This window comes from Pediculus humanus, genomic scaffold (genome assembly GCF_000006295.1).
Source record: "Pediculus humanus corporis 1103172108260 genomic scaffold, whole genome shotgun sequence".
In the NCBI taxonomy this organism is placed as follows: domain Eukaryota; kingdom Metazoa; phylum Arthropoda; class Insecta; order Psocodea; family Pediculidae; genus Pediculus; species Pediculus humanus.
Window position 1 is genome coordinate 589756 of NW_002987829.1, and position 25988 is coordinate 615743.

A 25988-nucleotide genomic window follows, 5' to 3' on the forward strand; every position below is an offset into this window, starting at 1 on the left:
ATGGTGGACTTGTCGTCGACCTTTCCCAAAATTCATTCCAGGTTTTTACCTAAAGGAATGAATTTTCCAATGCGTAAAATTATTATTATTATTATTATTATCTTGATTTTCCGAATGTTTTTTTTTTTCAGGTTCACACGCGCTTTTTTTTTTACGAATCGCTTTTTCACGTTGAGAATGATAAACGCATTACGCGCCATAAAAAGCGCGTTGTTTAAAAATTCAAATAATAATGCCGTGGATGCCGATGAGGAAGGGGAGGAGGGGGAGGAGGAGGAGGAGGACGACGAAGACCGCGTCGTCGTCGTCGCACAAACAGAAGACAATAATAATAATAATAATAATGATTCGATAAGACGTTTCGAAAGAGGAAATTTATTCGAACGATTATTTACGAAAATGGTGACCGCATTGAAACAAATAATAAGAGATAATTTTCTACACGACGATGATAAATTCGAAATAGAATTAGAATTAGAATCGGATTCGAGAATATTCAACGTCATCGAAACGTGGCTGACCGTTTTATATTGCACTCTTTTACTCCGAACGAGATTCGTTAATTATTTGGAAAATTATTTGAAAGAAAACAATATGGACGAATCGAAAATCGGACGACAGTTATTGCAAGAGGAAAGCATGAACATGTATAAAATGATACGTAAAGCTCAAGCTCGATCACACATAATATTCAATCATTTGAAATTACGCTGCGAAAAAAATATTGTCGAACGGGCCGACGTGGATGATGATTCCACAGACGACGGAATTGATTTTTTCAACACCGGAAATGATAAAAATCCGACATTTGATTTAACAACGGCGACGACGGATTTCGACGATGACGTCGACGTCGATGACAGCGCCGTCGGCGGCGACGTCGTGAATCACGTTCCGACGGCGGATAATAACAACGCCAACGTTTTGGCTCTGATAGAAAAAATTTTAAATTTAAAAAAGGATTATTTAACGGTCAACGAGAGTCTCCTGTTGAAATTGAAATTTTTCAACAATTTAATGAACGCTCAATGTAATCAATTTTATTCGTCCGACAGCGATTTAAGCGATTTCGAAGATATTAATCGGAGAAATTTGTCGCAGAGCGGCGACGATCCCGATAAAAATTTCCAATTCGATTCGGAAAAATTCAAATGGGAAAAATTGAAAATATTAGAATTCACTCAATTTCTAGAAAATTCCATTAGGGAAATTTCTAAAACGGGCTCCAATCTTTGTGATAGAGAAAATCAATGAATGTAATTTAATACCGATGTAAAATCACTCTTACACCTTACCCCCACCACCACCACCTCCCCACCGCCTTTTAAAAAAAAAAAAAACTTGGCCGAAATGTTTCATTCATTCACGCATCCATAATAATAATGATAATAACACTAACAAAATAAATTTTTGTTGTCTTTTCTCTCGTTCTTTTTTCCTCTTCCTCCTCCCCCCCCCACGCACACACTTGTCTATAAATCAACTTACCCTTTGTCTCTCTCTTAACGATGCATCATCATCATCATCATCAGGGCGGATTTTTACCGGTGCCAATAGTATCTAAAAAAAAAAAAAAAAAAAAAACGTTAAAATAAATAAATAAATAAATAAATAAAAGTATTAAATCGCATTCAGGTATGACGGACGAAACGGTTCCGTCCTACCTGTGCGCATTTTTTTAAAAAGATTCTTCAAGGTCTCACCCGGTAACCAGTCGAATACACGTTTTTATTATTATCATCATCATCATCATTATTATTATTATTAAACACTATTTAAAAGTATTACAATTTTAACCGTCGTCTCGCGACAACAACAACAACAACAACAACAATTTTTATTATGGAAAAAATTAATAAATTTTTTTTAATTTTTATTTTTGTAAGTATTATTATTTATATATACATTTTTTTTAAAACGCGTATTATTATTATTATTATTATTATTATTATTATTATTATTATTATTATTATTATTATTATTATTATTATTAAATTATAATTATTATTTTTTGTTATTAAAAATTACGTAATTCTCATGTTAATAATAATGATAATAATAATAATAATTTTTAAATTAAAAATTGTCAATAAGTGAGTTTATTTATTTATTAATAATTATTTTCGATAATAATAAACTTTTTTTTGTGTGTGCGTAATCATTAATTTTTTTCATACCTTTATTAAAAAAAAAAAAAAAATTATGTATTTATTAATTTTTTAAACAATACATAAATAAATAAACGGAGGTTACATAAAAATGAATAAGCTAACAACAACAACAACAACAATAATAAACCTGAAAACCTAAAAACCTGATTTTTTTTTTTTTTTTGTTCGAAATAAAAATTTAATAACTTATTATGTATGCATAATTTTAATAGAGTTTTAATTTTAATTTTTTTTTCTAAATTAATGACGTCATTGTTTCATTGTTTAAAAGAAAAAAAATTATTATTATTATTATCATCACCTTTCGATTACGTTTAATAATAATTGATTCCGATCGTTTTGTATGAGTTTTTTTTTAAATACCGTTTTATGGTACGAAAACATTCGTTGTTGTTGTTGTTGTTGTTCCGGTTGTTGTTGCTTCGGTTGTTGATGTTGAGTGAATCATTTAAAAGATTACAAAGTTTTTTTTTTTTTTTTTTTTTTGTTACAGGGATTTTTATACCTTTTGAATGACGACGGGAACAAAAATATTTTCACAAACGGTTTACCCGTTAAAGATGGCGCCGAATGTAAAAATTACGAAAAAATTTTTTTAAACGTTAATAATCCGCCGTCGGATTCGACGTTTCCGTCGAAATCCGCGTCGGATTTAACCATTGAAATAACAAACAATTACCTTAAATTTCAAATTTCCGGTTGCGAACCGGGAGAAGTCGGATTGAGGAACGACGAAGTTTCCGGTATACAAAAATTATCCGTCGCATTCGTTAAATTATTGGACAAATCGAAATTTTCAACTCAGGAAGATGCCGAAGTTTTAGATTGGAAAGACGTGAATCCGATTTTCGTTTTGACGTCATCCGGTCTCACGATACGTTTCGTCAAAGAACCCAAATATTCCGATACCGTTCATAGAGTAAAAAAACATTTCGACAATTGGAATTTTCTAACGGATTTTGCAAACGGAGTTTTTGAAAAAAAATTAAAAGATTTAAAAGTCGATGACGTCATTGGTAATTCCGATGATTTACCACTTCCGGATATTTCCTCCTCCTCCTCCTCCTCATCGACCGGCGGTAACAGGAAAGAATTTGAAAATTTTTTATTTACCATATGGAAAATTATGAAAATATCCGTTAATTACGCTGAAAATAATTTTTACCGATGGTCGAATGCGAATTCGGCCGCGACGACGACGACTACGACAACACCGGAAGTCGAAGAAAACGCGGAAGTCGGACGTTCGAATGAAGATTCGTCGTTATCATCATCATCACCTTCGGAATCGTTATCGTTATCATCGGAAACGTCTCTTCCGTTGACTTCCGTTGTAAGGACGGAAAATGAAGAAGAACAACAACGAAACGACAGAATCATTCCACGCTAAAATAAAGAAAAAATGACGTCACAAAAAAAATTTAGCATAGAGAGAAAAAAAGAGGGTAAATCACAACAACAACAAAAACCGACGGATTTAAATTTCATAGAATAAATAAACAAACAAACAAACAATGATTTTTTCTTTTTCTTTTGTCTCGATAGTTTAACCGTGAGTTTATCGACAAAAAAAAATTTTTTTTTTTTTTTTTCAAGGTTAAATTTTACCTCTTTTTAAGGTTTGAAACGTTTCCAATATGTTATTATTATCATTATTATACATCGCCTTTGTCTCGTATGTTTAACTTTCCCATAAGTCAAATATATAAATATATTAATATTATTATTATTATTATTATTATTTACTTTAATAAATTATAATTTAAAAAAAAAAAAAATTATCATTATTATTTCTATTAAATTACAATTCCCAGCCTTTTTGGATATTTTTTATCCTTTTGTCCGATCGAACATTTTTTTTTTTTTTTTTTTGGAAGTCTTTTGTGTGTGGCAACAAAAAAAAACAATTTTTTATGGAATTATCCAGCGAATATATATTTTTCATTAGATAAGAGAGTAAAGCAGGGGTGGGGGGAGAAGGGGAGAGGGGAAATTGACATTCATTTAACCTGGAATGATGAATGAACGAAAAATTTTTTTTTATATTTTGTTTCGTTGAATATTCACGATATGGAATTTTCAATGGCAACTAATAATAATAATGATAATAAAAGGGTTCTAAGAACTTTTACGAGAATTATTCTCCAAAATTTGTTTGAAAAAAAAAAAAAAATATAAAAACGAGTGCCAATTTAAATCGGAAATTATGCGATAAATAATTTCCGTATGTGTCAATATTTGCTGGCATATTGGGTAAATATTTACGCAATAAAATGCGTAAATATCTGTCGTGATTGGCTAAAGAATGGTACGCACAATCACATTCCAAAAACGCGAGCAAACTAAACGTCCGTCCTACAAGGCGTAATTCCGAGAAACGATTGTCATGTGCTCATTCCGAGACGAACGGAAACGGAAACGAAATTGAAACGCGGGAATTTTAAAACCGAAATTAAAAACGGAAATGATTCCGGTCGTTATTGAAGGAGGACCGGAAGCCGTGCTGCGATCCCTGGAAGGTGCAATAAATTGAATTGCACAATTTTCCCAATGATATTCGAGCACTTATTTCTTTTAAATACCTGGAAAGCTGGAAAACTCTTCGTGTTAAAATTGAAAATAATAATAATAATAATAGGGCATGAGACTAATTATCGTTTCGAAACTACAAAAAAAAAGAGCATGAGGAGATATCATCAAAACAATTTTACAAGGTCAAGGTCACGCGTTTTTAACTCGACGAAAAAAATAAATAAATAATAATAATAATAATGATTTTAAACTGATATCAGTTTAAAAAAAAAGATTAATTAATAATCTTTTATTTAAAAAAAAAAAAAAAAAGTTCCAGTCATTCCAGGTAATACAAAAAAAAAAATTAGAAAATGCGTGTTTTGTGCCACGTAGACAAATCGACGACGGAAAACAAACGACTTACGCACGCGGCGTATTACGCTACCCCGTTGATTAACGAGTAAATAATAATAATATTAATAATAAATAAGGACGTTATCGCGGTGTACGACAAGTTGCATAAACGTTAAAAAACGGGGGGAGACGTGACGTTTTTTTTTTTTTTTTTTTTTTTTTTTTATAACAAATCATTATTATTATCTAACGCGAAGGGGATTTTCCTGTTATCGTTATCAATAAATTATTTATATAATTAATTATTATTATATCATTAACATATTTAATCCATTTTTAAAAGAAACTTGGCAAAAATTATTTTTTAACGACTCTCATTTTTTTTTTTTTTTTTTTCAAATTTCTTCCTGTAAATTTACGCGCCTGTATATTTTCTATTATTAGTTATTATAATTAATAAGCCAAATCACACTTCGACACGCACGCACGCACGCACACACACTTTCTTCTTCCTTCATTCGTTCATTCATCGCGTGCATGTGTCGCTTAAAATTTTGATTTTGTACCCGAAATTACGCAAATTAAAAAAATAAAAAAAAATTGGATTGATTTGTGCTTTGCATTTAAAATACGTTTTTAAGGAGGTCATCAATTCTATGGGAAAACATATAAGAACAAAATTCTACCAACGATTTCATTCATTCGCCATGTTCGATCGGACAAAACAAATGGAAAAGGTGAGTTTTTACCGATTGATTAATTTTTTTTGGATTTGCGTTTGTTGTCAAAGAAAACAAACAAACAAACAAAAATGAATTCTTACAGTTACTTTTTACGCTGGCGAGTGTTTTCCTCGTCGTCCGTGCCGCAGAACCCGTCGGACAACTTGTCGCATCTTCATCCCATTCCTCCGCTGACGGTTTGTATTCTGGACTCGATGGAAAAGTGGGTTCGGTGGCTGCACTATCGGCAGCACCATTGACAGATGCATCGTTAGCTGGAAGCGGGCAATTGGCAGCAGCTGCATCGCCGTTAGCCGTGGCGCAACCATTGACCGCGGCCGCACCATTACACGCAGCAGCAGCACCGTTGACTTCAGCGTTCGCAGTCGCTCCGGCACCGTTAGCCGCTGCAGCTCCGGCTCCCTTAGCGGTAGGAGTTCCGCTTCCGTATCAGGCGGCAACTTTACCATCATCACCCTTATCCAGCCTCGTTTCGAAAGCTCATTTTGGATTTTCCCAACCGGTTTCACATTTGGCCGTCGCAGCAGCACCTGCTCATAAATTAGATTACCCTCAATACGTTTTCGGATACATGGTACAAGATTTCTCGACGGGCGATAATAAAGCCGTGAAGGAAGTGAGAGAGGGGGACATTGTCAAAGGAAGTTACAGTTTGGCAGAACCAGATGGCACTAAAAGAACTGTTAATTATTACGCTGATCCCGTACATGGATTTAATGCCGTCGTGCATAAAACTCAAATTTTAAAGTGAAATTTTTTTTTGCCATTTATTTTATCATTATTATTATTATTATTATTATTATTGTTGTTGTTGTTGTCGTTCTTGTTGTTAATTATGTAAGATAATAATAATAATCGCAAATCACGTGCAATGTATTAAACGGCATTTTACAAATACGTGAAATGCTTATTAGAGATATGTAAACTTAGTTTCTATGAATTTTACGCGAATTCCTTTTTGTTATTTTGTTTCATTAAACAATAACAATTATTATTATTATCATCATTTCTACTTTTTAAAGTTTAAAGCGTTTTTTTTTTTTTAATGATTTCCCTCCATTTTCATTTCTCTATGAAAAATTCCATAGAGAAAGAATAATTTAAATGTTTTCGTTTTTACTAACCTTTACGTCACTTCCGTTTTTTTCCCCCAACAAATCCCTCATAGTCGGTTGGAAATTTTCATCGCTCCGCCACTGAAACAAATGATACATCCTCTTCCTCCTCCTCCGACCGCGTTTTTTTTTTTTGTAAAAAAAAAAAAATTTATTTTTAATTCTCCCATTACAAACCTGACTGACATCGTTAAAAATTATTCAATGAATTTTTTTTTTTTTTTTTTTTTTCAACTATTGCCGTCTTACTTTTCGGTCAAGTCTTTCGGTAGTTACTTTCGAAAAAAAAAAAAAAACTCTTCAACAACTTTTTTTTTTTTTTTCAAGCCGTCTCTTCTCTCTCTCTCTCTCTCTCATTCGGGAGGATATTACGTAATTATTTTTAACCTCTTTGCCCAATCAAGACAAACAATCAAAACCTGCAAAAAAAAAAAAAAAAAAAATTAATAAACTATTGCTAAAATTTATTGAAAACGTTATTTCAGCACTGTTTTCTTTCACTTGAGTCAATATAAAAAAAAAAATAAGGAATTTGACATTATATATTTATTTTATAAAAGTTGAGTCATAATTTCACCTAAGGCCAGAAAGAGAGAAAAAAAAAAAAAAAAAAACTATCGCAAGAAAAATTTGGTTAGAATTATTGTGTAATACTCTCGCGCGCCAATTTATTTTTATTTTTATTATGTTGGTACCCATTTTAATACCGAATTATTGGTTCGCAAATCCATATTATTGTCAATTTTTTTCTTTCTTTGAATGCCCCCCCCCGCAACTTCATCCACCCATCCACCAATTTCAAATAATTTTTTTTATTTACCTTAACGAAAATTATCATCATTATTTTATCGGGTTATTTCCATTCGGTGACGTCATTAAATTCCCAAAGTTTTCAAGTGATCGTCCTCGTAACAAAATAAAAACAATTTTCATTTATGCCTTTGAGCGCGGCTCTCAGAAATCCCTCCCAGATATTTTCTTATTGAATTTTTCTCCTGCCCGGAAGCGAATTTTATTCTGACACAAGAATTTCCATCGGAATAAATAAATCAACCGAAACCTGAAATAATAATAATAATAATAATAAAACGGTATTAAATTAAAATTAATTAATTTTTTTTTTCTTTAACGCGTCGGGTCGTTAGACTTGAATAAAAAGATTTTTTTTTATATGGACGTCGTCATTACGGGAGGAGGGACGGGGAGGGAGGGGAGAAGAACACGACCGGATGATAATAATGATAAAAAAAAAAAAAAATAGGAAAAGATAATCGAGAGGAAATCGTTTTTCCTTTTATCTTTTCCAACTTTTTTTTTTCTTTTTTCGGATATGCGCGAGAGAACGAAAATTACCTTATTAAAATAATTAATTATGTTAATAAGGTAATTGTTAATATCATCATCATCATCATCATCATCATCATCGCCACACCATAACATGTATCTTATTTTTTTTAAAGAATTGATTATCATAATTATTAATTTACGTGTTGTAAAACATAAGAATGAGTGTAAATGTAAATATGTAACGCGCGTATTAAAAAAAAAGAGAGAGAAAAAAAAAACAAGACAAGACACTCAGATGAAAAAGACAGAGAGAGAGAGAGAGAGAGAGAGGGGGGGAGGGGAGCTGCGAGCCGAGAAAATCAAAGTAGGATAAGATTGTGATTTAATTTCATTCACACATAAACGAAACGAATTATATTTAATAAAAAAAAATCTCAATTCACATCTTTTAAAATTCCTACACACACACACGCGCGCGCACATACGCACATACGCACACACAAACACTAATAATAATAATAATAAAGATAGCAAAATCGTTACGTAACGAGTAATACAAAATCCACGACGATCGCGGTTAAAATTTTTAAATACCCGAGTGACGTGAAATTAGATGTAATAATAATAATAATAATAAAATTTCTTGCATTGTCACGTGTCAAGACCAATTAATGAACGTAATGCCTGAAGGAAAGAACAAAATTTCTTATATCATCAAAAAGGAGTGCGTATACCGTGGTACGTACCTGGTGCTTTATGCGAGACTATTATTCCCTCCTCCTCCCCCCCCCGTCTCCTTCATAAATAAATAATAAAACGGTTATTTAATTCGGGATTCGAAATTGATTCCACCACGACCGCGTTTTAACGATCCGTTCGCTCGTTATTTAATAGTAAATAAGTCATTAAAAAAAAAAAAAAAAAAACCCACGACGATCGTTTTTACGTATGACAGATTAACAATTTATTTTATTCGGACGATGAACGTTACAGAAGCGGAAAAAAAGGGGGAAATTACTCAATCTGATAGACGCGAGTCGTAGTAATAATAATAATAATAATAATAATAGTATAAGAGCTGTTAACAAAAGTGAAATGGCCGCACGATAAATTTTTATTATTGTCGGCAATAACGAATAAAAAAAATAAAAAAAGTGATTGTATAGCGAAGAAGAAGAAGACTTTTTCTTTGCTCGCTCACATCCCCTCCCCGTCCGTCAATAAAAATCAAAGAAGACATTTACGATTTTTTTTTTTTTTTAAAACATTCAAAATGGCGAAAAATTAAAGATTTGTTTGTTGTTGTTGTTGTTCGCGATTATGACACCGTAACGATAAATTACACGTATGGGAACCCATCGGTTAAAATTAATAATAAAAATAATAATAATAATAATAAATAAATAAATAAAAAATGGTCGCTCGGGATAAAAATCAAAAATTTTTGTTGATTGTTATCGCGGTGTGAAAAATTTTTTAAAAAATCTACCCTTCACCCGTAAATCCGATTACGTCATTTTTTTAAAACGAAAAAAAAAATTTAAATAGGAAAACTAGCAAAAACCCAACCGGAAATGGATCATTTGAAAAAATGATTTTCCTCAAAGAAAAACCCCTTTAAAGCGACAGGAATCATTTCTTTCAGCAGCACACCCTTAGTTATTTCGTGAAAAATAATTACAAATGAAAAAATAATGATGAGAATGAATGAGAGAGAGAGAGAGAGAGAGAGAGAGAGAGAGAGAGAGAGAGAGAGAGAGAGAGAGAGAGAGAGAGAGAGAGAGAGAGAGAGAGAGAAAGAAAGTGAAAAGAGAAAAAATATTTCTTTTTTGTTTTTTTCGAATTTCCTTACCTTTTCCTTTGGACAGTTTAAAACCTCACCGGACAAACAAACAAACAAATAAACAATTGTTTTTTGCTCCAGTTATGCATAAGAATTTGGATCAACCTGGGTGGAGTGTGCGTGCGTGCGTGCGTGCGTGCGTGCGTGCGTGCGTGCGTATAAGGTCATATGCCGGGTCGATTTGCCCCGTTCACCTTGCCCCAGTCCCGGGCAACTATGTTACATAATTTTCATTTGCCCCCCGCCCCACCATCGGACGTACCGCACGAACCGTTCGAATCCGAAAAACTTTTTTTCTTCTTCCACGATCCGTCATTTTCGATTCGTTCATCTAAAAAAAAAAAATATTTTTTTCTCGTTTTCATTCTGAAGGAAAAAAAAATAACAATAACAATTATGCAATTACGAATGACGAATCATCATCATTATCATTATCATTATTTAATTTGATTCGAATTAAATTTGAAATCACAAACGAAAAAAAAAAAAAAAAAAAAAATTATAACAATTGAACCTGAATTATATTACGTCATCAACGCCGAACGTATACATCGAATGATACCGTGTTAAAAATTTTTTTTTTCTCTTTTATTATCAATTTCCGTTTCGAAATATTTCTTTTTCCCCTCCTCCCTTCCGTTATCCTTAGGTTTTTATTTTAAAACACTTAGTTTTTGGTCAATCGTGAGAAGGTTACCGTCATTGTTTTTCAAACACAATTTATCTCCGTGAGAAAATTATAACCCTTTGGGTGTTTTGTGTCACAACCGTGGATTGAGAAATGATAATAATAATAATAATAATAATAACAAACCGAAAGATTTTGGGGAACCGATAATGCGATGACAATGAAATGTTAAACAATAATAATAATAATAATAATAATAATAATAATTAATAAATTTACGAGAAGCGTGATAACGAAAGAAGGAAAAATTTCGTCGAATTCAAAACGTGAACGTGAATTTTTTGTTCGCAAAAAATTGTGAAAATAAAAAACCGAAAAAAAATTTTTTTTTTTTGCTGCCATCGTAAATACTGGTTAACACGCACACGCACACGCACACGCACACGAGCCAAGCATCCTGCGGGTTAAACATTTTCTAATTAACGCCTTTAAGGTATACGCGACGTAAGGTGACGGCCCACGAACGCCTCCCCCCTTCCCAAAAAAAAAAAAAAAAAAGTATTTTTTAATTATTATTATTTATTAATAATCCCCCCCCCTCCTCTGCGGATAATTTTACTTGTTGATAAATTTATCTTGGCAATAAATAAATAAATAATTTATTCACAATTATGAGCCCCTTTGCCAATAAAGCCTCGCCCATTTTAATAAAAAAAAAATCACCTGATAAAAAACACTTGCGACCCATTTCGAATTATTTAGATCGCGATACGTTTATGCAACAAATTAGTCAGTCATAGAGTAAATAAATTTTTTTTTTAACGATCTCCCCTCCCCCCCCCCCGGTTTTTGTAATTACGAGTGGTTTACGAAAAAAAAAAAAAAAAAAAAAAAATTTCGAATTAAATTTATTTTTTTTTTGATTTCGCGAAATTATTTTATTACGTTTATTATTATTATTATTATTATTATTAATTTATTATCATTAACAGGTATTCGCGACCTTCAACCTGACAAGTTGCACCCGTTTTATTAAAAAAAAAATTACAAAATTTTATTATTATTATTATTATTATTATTTCCCAAGTTGCAACCAATGAATTTCACCTGTAAATTAAATTTATTATTATTATTATTATTATTATTATTATTATTACTCATTTAAATTTTAATTGAAAAATTATAAAATAATAATAATAAATTAGGCAAACAACTTTTGAGTTACAAAAAAATTAAAACAAGAAAGAAAGAAAGAAAGAAAGAAAAAAACCCTTACTATAATAATGATAATGATAATGTTTCGTTGACAACGTGTGAAAATATTAATGAGAGAATTGCAATAATAATAATAATAGTAGAGAAAGAAATAAAACGAAACAAAATAATAATAATAATAATAATAATAATAATAATAATAATAATTTTTTCGTAGACATTTTCAAGGAATTTAAAAATTAGAATGAAAAAAATTTATTTTTAAAGGCGGTTTTTTCATTTTATCATTATCATTATTATCACCGGTTTTTTTTTCGGTCGCGCAATTAAAATTAAAATTATTACATTACGAACGGCAATGAATAATAAATGATAAATTAATCGATAATTACCGCCCGACAATTAATTAATTAATTTTTAAAAAATTATGTTATGTTTAAACCAGATCGGGCCGTACCTACGAAAATTTTTATTTTTTACGCCTTTTTTTTTTTTTTTTTTTTTTTTTTAAATGTAAATTCTCGTTTTCCTTTGTACCTGTATATACCTGAAAGAACTTTTTTAACTGGAAAATTTTAACGCGCACGTGGCATTATTATTATTATTATTATTATTATTATTATTATTATTATTATTATTATTATTATTATTATTATTATTATTATTATTATTATTATTAATTATTATCGCGAGTTTTAAACGACCTCAAATTTAAAAAAAATTTTTAATCAAATCTCAGCAGCAAATTTTTTTTTAAAATTAATATATTCCGGTTTAACAAGAAGCTTTTGCGTGTGCGTGCTCGTTTGGGGGGGGGGGGAAGGAGGGACACAAATGCAAAATACTAGCAAACAATGAAACGGTAAAACCTGTTAAGTTGTCTCCCTGCGTATGATTTACCTTCGATGTTGAAATAAAATTCACCGTTAAACTTATAAATAACGTTTTTCTCAACCGAAATAATAATGATAATAATAATAAAATAATATAAAATTATCGTGATTTAATAAATTGCGTAAAAATAATAATAATAATAATTCCGGAAGGAAACGGAAATCATACGTAAGGTCATCTGTTAACATATCACGGATCCGTAGCGTATACGTTTTGCATGGTAAAATTTTTATATAAAAAAATTTCCTATGCAAAAAAAAAAGGAAAAACGATGATAATGATGATGATGATGATGATGATGATATTGATGACGATGATAATAATAATTTTCAAAATTGCTTACCGGTCTTTTAAAAACAGCATTGCATTGACAATCGAACGGATTTTTCATAATTCCCCATAGTCCCTGAAAATAAATAATAATAATAATAAATTTTTTTTGATATATACTAATTACTACATACGTCGGATCGAAATTCTCGGGGGGCAGAAAAGAAAATAATCGAAGGAGCGAAACTCCGAAATATGAAATAGCAAATCGGGAGATAGAGAGAGAGAGAGAGAGAGAGAAATTCTTTTTTTTTTCCTTTAATTATCGGTTCGAGTCCTGAAAACGGTTCGTAAACGTAAAACAACTTTCCTTTTTTTTTTTTTTTATTTATTTTGTTGCAATCGGAGTAATTTAAAAATTTTAAAAAGAAATGGGTCGGAGAAGCAGACTAAATAATAATAATAATAATAATGATAATTATACGAAAAGTGCATCGCATATACATATATATGTAAGTCGTCCTTCGGTGATCAAATCGATCAAATCCAAAAGTGAATGAATCTAAATAATAATAAATTTTAAAAAAAAAAAACTTGTTTCTCTCTCTCTCTCTCTCTGTATCTCTATCTCTCTCTAATTCCTTTCTCATAAAAATAATAATAATAATAATAAAATTACTTTTTTATTACTTATTACTTCTTAATTACTTCCTACCACATATTTTTTCGCACTTTTTACATAATCTTATTTTTCGATATTACGCGTTTAAACAATGATGCCAACAAAAAAAAAAAAATTTTAAATGGTTATTTTTTTCTTGACAAGTTTTTGGCAACAAGTCGAACGCACGCACGCCATATTAGTGCAAATATTGTCAAATGCCATTGTTGACACCCTTTTCAAACGAAGAGACAGAGAGAAAAACAAAGTCATAGAGTAAACAAATTTTCGAATTATTTACCCCGTTTTTACAAAATTTATTTACTCTGTGGAAACGACGCCATTTTTTTTTTACAAAACATTTTTGCAACGCGGAAAAAGGCGAATTTAAACGACAATCGATACGCGTAATAATTTACAAACAACAAAGTCACGAAATATATTTTTTTTTATATTATGGGTTTTAATAATAATGGCGTTTTCGACCTTAAACCAGCAATTATTTTGACATGACAAAAATTGATTTTTTTTTTATTTTTTATTTTTATTTTGCCGGCGTACATGTCGGTCCGGTCGGAAGCAAGACATTTAGGCTTTTTAGGGCAAAAGTAATAAAAAAAAAAAAAATTTAAATGATTTTATTATTTAAACGTGAAAAATTTCAATTTAATACGGTGGTCGCTCGCCTTACAACAACTAAAAATCGTTGATTTCTCGATCACCGCCGCCATTTTCCCCCTACCCCGATTTATTAATTATCATCATTATTATTATTATTATTATATTTTCGCGCGAATTCAATCACATACCGACTCGTAAATTTGATTTTTTTTTTTTAATCTAACGTTTTGGAGTAAGGACATACGTGAATGTGAGAAAAAAAAAAAAAACCAAGAATGGAGCAATCAATAATTGAAATAAGAGCAAAATTTTCTTTTAAATTACATATTTCTTACTCGCAGGGGAAAAAAAACTTAGATCTAGCGGGGGGGGGAAGGGGGGCGGGTTAATGCAAGTGTCGCGATTTTAAAAATGTCACGTCTTATTTTTTTTTTTCTGCCACGTTAATTTTTATATTGCAAAATTCTCGCGATTATTTTTTCTCGCGAATTGTTTCGAAACTTTAAAAAACAAAAAATAACCCGCGCACGTACCAGCGTTTTTCGCGCTCTTCCTTATTTTTGTCAAATTGAAAAAAAAATCATTAATTTTTTTTTTTTTTTTTTTCATGTCTCCTAACCTTCGAAACAATAAATGGCGACGGAAATTTTTTTTTTTTCAATCGCAAAAATGTGTCGGTTAAGTGAAGGGAAATATTGAAAAATATTTACGAATTATTTTCCTTTTACAAATCGATCCTATCACACAATTATTGATTTATTATTGATTGATTGATTGATCGATCGATTTTTTCTCTCTCTCTTTTAAATAAAGTCGTAAACATAATGCGATTAAATAAACAACGCGTGCATTAAAATTAATTTGAATGCTAGATTATAAAGACAAGTTTATACGTGTAAAAAAAAAAAAAAAAAAAAAAAAAAAAAAAAAAAAAAAAAAAATTCCGACCCCTCAAAATTACCCAACGAGAATTTAAAATTTTGTTCTTGTTTTTGTTTTTAATCGATACCCGCCGCGTTTGACAATCGAATCATAATTATTTCTCTCGAAAGTATTAAAAAAAAAAAAAAGGGCAAAGGGCACAAAAGTTTCTCAGACGAGCAAAAAAAAAAAAAAGCACGAGTTTAAAAAATCGATTGTTCTTTTGCTCCAATTATCATTATCATTATTATTATTATTATTAATTACGTGTAAATAAATAGAAAAAAAAAAAATATGAAAGGAAAGAATTAAAAAAAAAAAAAAAAAATTAACGCAGTGGCGCGCGCGCGCGCGCGAGAGCATATTTTTATTCTTTCCTTTTTTTTTTGTTTCATTTTCAAATAATAATAATAATAATAATAATAATAAACAGGTTCAGGCACAAGGTCGCGAGAGAATAAAACCCTTTAGGGCCAATAAACCGAGCAAGCAAACAAGCAAGCAAGCAAGCAGCAAACATGCAAGGACTCGAGAGCTAACAACTTTCTATATTGCTACCATTAAAAGGACTAAAATCAAAACCAACACATTTGCAAGTCATTTCATTAACTCGGGGAACCACGAAAATTTTCTTCCCCCCATGTGACCCTACACTACAACCCTCTTCCCATAAGAAAAATCTTCGCGTTAGTGCGTGAGTGCGTGTGATTATTTTTTACGCGCCTTTTTCTTTTTATTGGCAAAATTCAAAAAAAAAATTCTCGGGTTGGAGAATCGATTCTCTCTCTCTCTCTCTGTCCCCAGAAAACAAATTACCAATTATTATTATTATTATTATCATTAATTTAAAAATTTTTTTTTTTTCCAGAGGTGGGAGGAAAAGCGAGCGAGTGAGCGGGCGTTCGGGTGGGGGAGTTTTTTTATTATATTTTTTTCTTTGGCAAAGCACGAAATGTTTGATTGATGTGATTTGTTACGACACGTACGCACTTACTCACGCACACACGCAGCACGCACGCACGCGCGCCTGTCTACCTACCTACCTACCTGCCTGCCTACCTGCCTCATTTTAATTTAAATTTATCTTTTTAAATTCTTTAATTATAACTTATTTTAATTTTATTTATAATTTTTTTTTTTTAAAGAGGCAATCAAAAATTTTGTTACGTAATTTTCTTTTTTTTTTTTGGGGGGAATTAATAATTCGTTCGATTTCCCACTCTTTGTTTTTGTGAATACCGCAAAAATATTATATTCTATTGTTTTATTATTATTTTTTTTTTTATTGATTTTTTCTCTCTCGTTTCCTTATCGCGACTATGTATTTTTTAATAACCCCCACTCCCATCTCTCTCTCTCTCTCGCCTTTTTTTACTTGGGTATACATTTGTCCCCCTTAATATATTCATTTTACATAATAAAATAAATAATTGGAATTTATCGATGGTGACATTTTTTTATTTGTTTTGTTTTGACGTCGTCGTGTTCTTTTTTTCGTATTCGTTTCGAAAAAAAAAAAAAAAAAACATTCACTTTTAATTGTTCCCTTCTAAATTGAAAAAATCGTTGCATAAAATAAGAGTGAATCACTACTAAAACTAAAAAAACTAATCGAGCTCAACAAGAGTGAGAGAGAGAGAGAGAGAACGATTATTAACAACAAACCAAAAAGAAACAAATCGAGAACAAAGAGGGAAAAAAAATCCCCCGTCTGTGAATATTTATAAACAACAACAGGAAACTAATAGAAGAATAATGAGAGAGAGAGAGAGAGAGAGAGAGAGAGAGGCGTAAATAATTAGGAAAGAATTCGAAACTTTCGTTTCCGAAAAATAATAATAATAATAATAATAATAATAATAATGATAAATAGCGTAATAAAAATCAATTTCTCAAGGTTTTCCAGCCGGTAAAACCTACAATTTTGTTTTGACAGACCTTATGCGTTTTTATCAATCGGTATGTTCACCAGGCACACTTCGATTAGTGGTAGTAGTCGTTTGTACGTACGTATATACCTATTAAAATTTTTATCCCTTTTTATCCCTAACAATAACTTATCAGCAATTTCTTTGACCTCTATCGAGTTTTACCTTTTTTTTTTTTCTTTCTTTTTACGGGTACCTCGTTTAAAAAAACACCCACACGAAATCTCCATTTTTATTCTTTCACTCAAATCACACGTCACGTTAAAAACTTTCTGTTATTATATATATATATATACACTCTCACGACATTCATTCACACGCACACGCACGCACGCACGCACTCACGCACCCATTCTCGCTACCTGCTTTATCCTATCGTCGATTCAAAACGTTTTTTTTTTCCTTCAGCAAAATTTTTTTTTTTTTTTTTTAATATTTTTGCGACGCCCTGTTAAAAAAAAAAAAAAAAAAGCTCTATTTTTCAGGTATCTTGCACACTCCCTGCCTCTTTTACCTTGTGTCCGTCTAAATTTACAAAACAAATTACAACCTACGTCAAATAAATCAATCTATTACGAACCTAATTTTTTTTTTTTTTTTTTTTAATTTATAAAAATTTTGTTGTTGGGTGTCGATTTCACAATGGACCCCGAGGTGATTTTGACAGATTTTCTCTCTCTCTCTCTCTTTTTAATGTTCGTATAAAAAAAAAAAATAATAATAATAATAATAACAATTGAAATTTTCAAGCCAAGCCTTCCGTATTACAAACGCTATTACGAACCCTAATTAAGTAAATATGTACCAAAAAAAATTAAGGTTTAGGGCGTGGTCGATACCTAACATTTAATTTTCCGGAAAAGTTTTTTGTTTTCATTTTCGAATTCGAAAGGGAAATTTTTTTTTTTTCGAACGGAAAAATTGATTCATCCACTGACGTAATTATAAATAATTAAATCGTTATTTTTAATGGAATTAAATAAACAACATAATGAATGAACAATAAAAAAATGTAGGTTTCATTCAAAATGGTCTTTCCCAATTTTTTAACAGGTACCTCCTCCTTATCGTTGACAAAAACACTCGACCTTTTCATTCTTTCTTTATTCTCTTCCATCATTCGATTCTTATGGCAAGAGTGCGCGTGTCATAAAAAATAAAATCCAATACAACATTCTAAAATCCACTTCGTCCGTCATACGCACAACACGCACACGCACACAAACGCACCTGAAAAATCATTCGAACGGTATTTTTTTCGCAGAAGGAAAAACAAAAAAAAAAAATCGGGTACGTTGATAAATAATTAAATTTAGTCTAGGAAGTAAATAAGTACTCATACGCACACGCACACGCACACGCACAAATAACCTTGGAACGTTCACTTTAATAATTTTATAATTTTGTCATTTCATTTTTTATTTAAGAGAGAAAAAAAAAAAAAAAAAAATTTTTTTCACCTTGTCAAATTGACGCGAGTTCCAGACATACTATCGAACGTAAATAATAATAATGATAATAATGATAATGATAATGATAATAAAAATGACAATTAAATATCCAGGAAGTTGTTTTTTTTTCCGAACCGGTAATTTAAACATTCAGTTTTTTTTTTTTTTATTACATTTTTTTTCCGATTCAAAAAAAAACAAACAAACAACAACAACAACAACAAACGACAAGTACGACAACGACACGACGATGAAATTTTTAATTTTTGTCATTAAGAGAGAGAGAGAGAGAAAAAATAATAATAATAATCACCCAAAGGTGTTTTTTTTTTTTTTATAAATAAACGAAAGCCTCGAGACGAAATTTAGGCGGGCGCGCTCGAGCTATCGTAAAAAGGTAGCAAGTGGAATTAATGTGATATTACTTACAGATTAGAAAATGTTTACTTTACGGTAAAATTAATAATATCAGCCTTGACTTTTTAAGTAGCGCCGGCCTTTGCCACCACAGTGCATTACTTGAAACAATACAAAAGATATGTTTCGTGAGATCTACGAAAAAAAAAAAAAAAAAACAAGTTGAATATACCAGACAAACGAGTCGAAACACGTAAGAAAAAATAACGCGAGGCATATGGGTTTTCGACCTCATACGAGACGACGATTCATTCAAATTTTTTTTTTTTTTTTTTTTTTTTTCCTCCATTTTACGAGAGAGAAACAAAAAGGAAATGAATACAATTCGGTTAATCTCACTAAACTAACCCGATGCGAAAAATCATCGTTTGAACAAATAAATTCAACGGGGGAAATTTAAATCATCAGTGACCGATCGACCTACCCACATACCTATCTACCTATCTACCGACTAGACAACCCTGAAAAAAAATTTTTTTTTTTTTTTTTTTTAGTTTATTGGCCTTCTTTTTTTTTTTTCCACCTGCTCGCGCCAAATTTACAACGTGCCGCCACCGCCACAGGTAGGGAGGGGCTCGTATCTCGTCCTTCTGAATAATATGATGTGCAAATGTCAATGTTAAGAATACACATTTCTCTCTCTCTCTCTCTCTCTCTCTCTCTCTTTATTATCATTCCATCCATTCATAAATTTACAATTAAATTCCTCATAAATCAAAACCTAACGTCACCGATCAAAGAATGAAAATAATAATAATAATATTAAAAACTACACAAATTGAAAACTTGTGAAATTCGATAGTGGTTGTCTGTTAATGAGTTATTTACAAATCGTTTGTTTTCCTTCTAAGAATTTTTCCATCGGGGTTTAAGAATGTGGAAATTAGAAAAAAAATTCTATAATAATAATAATAATAATAATCGATTGGAAATTATTCAAACCGAAATTTTTCTCCTATTTTTTATACTCCAATCGTGACCGTAACGGCTTCAGTAACATCCAAATTAATAATTTCACTGCGAATATTTTACAGTCACTTTTTTTTTTTTGCATGTAAACGGCCGCAAACTGTTTGACCGTGATAAAGAAATTTTTTTTTTTTTTCCGATCGATTGAAACGCATTCGCGCACGCACACGTACACGCAAAAAAAAAAAAAAATTTAATATTAGCTTGAAGTTATATATATATCGATAATTACAATAATAATAATATTAATGGTTATTATCGTTATTGTAACATTGAAAAATGACGGAGAATTTAATCAATCAATCAATACAATTACCACCGTTCGATTGAAATGTGAAAATAAAAATAAAAAATAAAAAAAAAAAAAAAAAAAAAAAAAAAAAGAAGAAAAAATGTTAATTAGATGAAACGTTCGAAATCTTTTTTAATTAAACACACCGGTGGCGTGAAATATTAATAATAATAATAAACGATCGATCAAAAGACCTTAGTCTAATTTTGTATAATTAAAAAAAATTTTTCCAAGATATTTTTCACGTATATGGAATTTAAACCTTATCGTGGAACGAACGATTTCGTCGTGCCATTAAATAAAAATGTGTTAATGTATCTAGATCACCGGTTGCTATTATTATTATTATTATTTTTTTTTTTTTAACGACTTAAAACAGTTTTGAATGATAATGGTTGCACAATGACTTGCATCTCATTCAACAAAATCCATACTCATCAACTCTCGTGGTATAAGAAAGAAAAACAATTTTAAAACGTTGTGACGATCGGTCACAAGAAGACGACACCCAAAGTCAGTTTGCTGACAGGAAAAAGAACCCACCCTTTTAAAAATTTAAATTCTTGCACTCAAGAAGTAAGATTGCGGTTCTTTAAAAGAGAGAGAGAGAGAGAGACTGCGCGTGTGTGTGGTAGAGAAAGAAAATATAGAAAAAACCTCGCCCCTAGCCCGTTATTAACTTTACTTACGAAGGTCAAATAGTAAAGAAAAAAAAATTATGTAAACACCAGTAAAATAGAAACAAGGACAAATAATTGGAACGAAAATTAATTGTTATCCCCCCGTTTTATTGCTTAATGATTTTTAAAAGAGAGAGAGAGAGAGATAGAGAGAGAGCGGGAACAAATATTAAGTAAAGAAATGACTTGGCAAAAAGGCGTGTCGGCAAGTAGTGGCCTGCCTGCCTGCCATACAGACCCAAGGGGACACCGTATTATTATTATTATTATTAAACGCAAATGAAAATTAAAATAATTTTAAAAATTAAAACAATACGAAGGGAAGGGGGAAGGGAGGAAAAAACTCAAACCTTATTATTATTATTATTATTTTTAGGGGGGGGGGGGGGGAAAAAAACAAAATTTCAATTTTCTCTCACCTTGAATTGTATTAAATAAATTAATAAGAAGTTTTGTTTTTTTTTTAAGGGATTTGTTTTGTATTGACAATTAATTGTAATAATGATAATGATAATAATAATAATAATAATAATAATACGTCAAACGCCTTGAAATTTATATAATGATAATAAAGATAATACGTTATTACGCTTTGTGTGATTATTATTACCGCTTGTTATTTTACAGTTTCCCATTAAAACACACACATACACACACTAATCCGTATACCTGCATTTAAATCTTTAAAAAAAAAACAACGCATGAATTATTATTATTATTAACATACAAATTTAATAGAGATTAACGTCTATCTTTTCTTTTTTTTTTTCGAAAGCGTTTAACATCGTTTCGACCCGAAAACCTAACATTATAAAAAAAACAAAACAAAACAAAACTGTTTAGCATTAACCTGCAAATTATTATTATTATTATTATTATTTTAACACCCGAGACTTTAATTTTTTTTTTTTTTTTTTTTTTTTTGGGAGAAAAGAAACCATGCATTCCCATTACAACAAAACGGTTTTTAGATTATCGAAACTAATAATGATAAAAATAGGTAGATTCGCATTGAAAACCGTAACGTTTTCCTCCGCCATATTGTTTTCCCATTACGTTCCCATTACGAAAATTTATTTATTCGACACGAAAAAAAAAAAAAACAATTTTCCCTTTGGTTTAATGAGAATATTATTCACATGGTCGAAATTGCACATTTAAATATTATTATAATTTTAAATGATTCAATACCTAGGCACACTTGTCCTATTAACCTTCTTCAAAACTATTTACATCGAACTATTCCTCCTCGAGCAAAATCAAATTTTAGATTTAAATTTTAAAGAAAAAAATTACTCATTATTATATCAACGTGTAATTGGTGGAAAAGTGAGAGTCGTTCGATCTATCGATCGATTTATCGATAGATCGTTCGCACATAACTCGAATCAACAACATATAACGATATCACGGGTTGACATATACACATCGGCGTGATAAATTAGTTTAACTATTATTATTATTATTACTTTTGGGGGGACAGAGTAATAAGAAAAAAATTTTTTTTTTTTACTCAAATTCATAATTTCATTTTACGCCACGACGGATTCAGGTTCCCCCCTCCCCTTTCATCTCCTCGTTCGTTTTTAAAAGGCAAACAAAAAAAAAAAACGATCTCAATGAATTTTGCCTTTCGAAACGAGAAAGTCAAATTAAATATAAAAATGAAATAATTTATTAATTTTTATTAGCAGTCGTTTTTTTTTTTTTTTTTTTTTTTTTTTTTCTATTTACACGTTCTGACTTTGTTCACCCCTTTTTATTTTATTTTATTTTTTTTTCTTGGCAAATGAAATTATGAAGAGAGAGAGAGAGAGAGAGAGAGAGAGAAAAAAAATTTTTTTTTTTTTTTTAAACGATGTTAATGACTTTTTACTCACGTTTAACCGTTTTCAAAATGGCGAACATTCTTCTACTCGAATTTAAATTCCTCGATGGGATTCGATGCAATTGTCATCCGTTCATCCCTTTTTGTATGCTCCCAAATTCTGTGAAAAAATAAAAATAAAATTAGAAAATTTTCCATAAACGCTACCTTAGTTAGATACCTACATGTTCCCTCCTCGATCCCCCTCCCCCTCCCCTCAGAAAGAAAAAAACGCGCGCGTTTCGAAACGTCTACACACTCGAAACGATAAATTTTCTTTATGCCCATAAAAAAAAAAAAAAAATTACAAATACACGTCGATAAATTTTATTTACGTTTAATAAACGTCGCTTCCGAAATAATAAATTCCAATTATTACGTTCCGGAACTTTGTCGGAAACAGTACGTATGAAAATTATTATTGACGTGGCACCAGTAAAAATTTTTTTTTATTGATTTTTAAAAAATCGACTTTTATATGGGGGGAAATTTTTTTTTTTTTTTTTTTTTTTTACTGTTGGCAAAAATGAAAATTAAACAAGGAAAACGTTTAGCGTTACGTGGGTTAAGGGAGCGGAGAAAAAATATACAATCTCTCTAGCAGGTAAAAATCCCCCCCCCGTTCGTACCTTTTAACTCAAATCTTAACCCCCTACCCATCAATAATAATGATGATAATAATTACGTTTTTTTTTTCCAACGAGAGTAATACAAACGCATTATCAAAATCGTGACGATCTACCCGCTACGTACGTGTTATCACACGAGGAAAAACTTTCTTTATTTTCGAGATACGCTATTATTATAGGTAAACGACTACGTAATTAAAGTTGTTTTACCTAATTTTATCTTTTATCCAGGAGGAAAATTTCTATAATAATAACGGAGATTCACTCCGCCATTTTCTCTTCTTTTTTTTTTTCTCGAATGAATTTTTTTTTTTTTTTTTTATTAAACGGCCCTGAATTTTGGAAAATTAAAAAAAAAATTTTTTTTCTTGTTACCGCGACACTTGGAGCAATTTAACAATGCTACTAATAATTATTATTATTATTATTGATTAAAAAAATTAACGAGTAGTAAGGTCAATAGTAATGATAATAATAATAATAAAAACTTTCCAAAACGATACGAAAATAATAATTTTTTTTTTTTTTTTTTTACATAGACCCCCGGGATCAATTATCGAATCGCCCTTGGTCGAAACGAACGTAAAGCCCCCCCTCCCTACCACAAAAAATATACCATTTACCAAATCGTGGTATATATCACGCCCATGACGAACGCTTATTCGTACCTATCTAATCATCGCGTGCGTTTTAATTGACAAAAAAAAAAATCAACCTTCAAAAATTTTTCGGATTTTCAATTAAAAAAGAAAAAGTAAAACGCGGGGGAAGGGAGGGAGGGGGGGCAGGTTGACAAAAAAAAACGGAAAAGCGGAAGGTGTACTTAAATACTCGTTTAAATATATATGGAACGCGTGCGACGTCGACCTTGTAACAAACGGTTAAAATTCGATTTGATTTAAGCAAAATAATGAAAAATTTTGTACAAGGCCGATAAAAAAAAAAAATCAAATCAAATCAAATCAAATATTACACAACGACATTTACTTTTCTCTCTCTCTCTCTCTCTCTTTCTCTCACTCTTATTATCTAAAGATGGCCGTTACGTGGGGGGGACAAAGTAAGGGACAATTTCCACTTTTTCCTCCTCCTTCTCCTCCCCTCCCCCACTTACAATTTCATATCAACGTATAATTTTAATTCGCCGATAAATTTTTTTTTTTTTTTTTACATTTTCTCCGGCGTTTTTTTACAAAAAAAGCGGGGGGAAATTAATACAGATGGTTGTCGTACCTTAGAGACAAGTTGTATGAGCATAGGGAGGGGAAGGGAGGGGAGGGGGGGTATTCAAATGACATTTTAAAATTTATAATAATTAATTAATGATTAATTTAAAATAAAACGTATTAAGCGATACGGTAGCTATACGAACGTTTAAATTACCCACTACCACTACCACTACCACCACCATCACTTTTACCCCCCGAGTCATTTCGTATTTTTCGAATCGCCGTATATTAAAAAAAAAAAAAAAATTATTACCTTTCATCGAATAAACATTAATATTAATAATGATTTTGATATGTTATTAAAGGTTACAATTAAGCAATAAAGTTTTCAAAAAAAAAAAAAAAAAAAATGATAAAAACAAACAAGGCATTTAATTTAAGGGTTTATGGCAAGGTTTTACTTTTTTTTAAAGCCTATAGAAATTTTCAAGAGGTAGACAAACGACAAACGGCGGTTCAACAACGAATCGAAAAATGCAACGACAAACAACAACGAAACCGACGACAAAAATTATTTAATCTCGTAAATTCCCATAAAGAGAACGAGAGTTATTATCGAAATAGAAAGTTTTTCCATTCGAAAAAAAAAAACGGCGACGACGACAAACAACAAACAACAATTTCGGCATATTGCTTAATTTAAAAAAAAAAAAAAAAAAATTAAAATAATAATGGCAAAGATGTAACCGTTATGCGTAATCGAAAAAAAAAAAAATAAATAAATAAATGTCACCTCGGGGTTAAAAATAATTCTTGTACACAAAAAAAAAAAAAAAAAAAAAAAAAATGACGGTGAAAACCGAATCGTCGTTAACAAACTGACCCAAAACATCTCGTCGTCGTCGTCGTCGTCATCGTTAATAATAATAATAATAATATCAACGAATGTAACAAACCCCGGAAGGTTTAAAAAAAAACAAAAATTGCGTCGTTCAAAATTAAATTTTAACTCATCAACTCATAATACTCCAAACAAGCAAACAAACAAATAACCAAACAAACAAACAAACAACCAACCAAACAACCAATCAAACAAACGAAAATGTTTCGAGTATATCGAAAAATATAAATCGTTATTCGATAAAAATAAATAAATCGAAAAATATCGAAAAAAACAATCGAAAATTATTTACAAACTTATACAAGTATATATATACATATAAATCATTTACATGAAATCGTCTGCTGACACGTAAAAAAAAAAAAAAACAATTTTCGTTATATTAATAATAATAATAATAATAATAATTTCCATTCGCGTAACAGTTTTTTTTTTTTAATCAAGCAAA

The 25988-nt window shown here is 30.6% G+C and overlaps 3 protein-coding genes across 3 annotated transcripts; all 3 read left to right on the plus strand.

The window, feature by feature from the left end:
- Nucleotides 1–1254, plus strand: Phum_PHUM492210 (uncharacterized protein; the record flags this gene model as incomplete). Its single annotated transcript, XM_002430585.1, has 2 exons — nucleotides 1–41; nucleotides 132–1254. 2 exons carry the CDS (start codon nucleotides 1–3, stop codon nucleotides 1252–1254), a joined length of 1164 nt encoding a protein of 387 aa, XP_002430630.1.
- A 383-nt stretch (nucleotides 1255–1637) lies between these two features.
- Nucleotides 1638–3561, plus strand: Phum_PHUM492220 (uncharacterized protein; the record flags this gene model as incomplete). Its single annotated transcript, XM_002430586.1, has 2 exons — nucleotides 1638–1652; nucleotides 2665–3561. 2 exons carry the CDS (start codon nucleotides 1638–1640, stop codon nucleotides 3559–3561), a joined length of 912 nt encoding a protein of 303 aa, XP_002430631.1.
- Nucleotides 3562–5767: 2206 nt separating this feature from the next.
- On the plus strand, nucleotides 5768–6533 carry Phum_PHUM492230 (cutile protein, putative; the record flags this gene model as incomplete). The annotated part of the gene is made up of 2 exons (XM_002430587.1): nucleotides 5768–5776; nucleotides 5865–6533. The coding sequence occupies 2 exons, from the start codon at nucleotides 5768–5770 to the stop codon at nucleotides 6531–6533; spliced, it is 678 nt and encodes a 225-aa protein (XP_002430632.1).
- Nucleotides 6534–25988: the final 19455 nt, after the last annotated feature.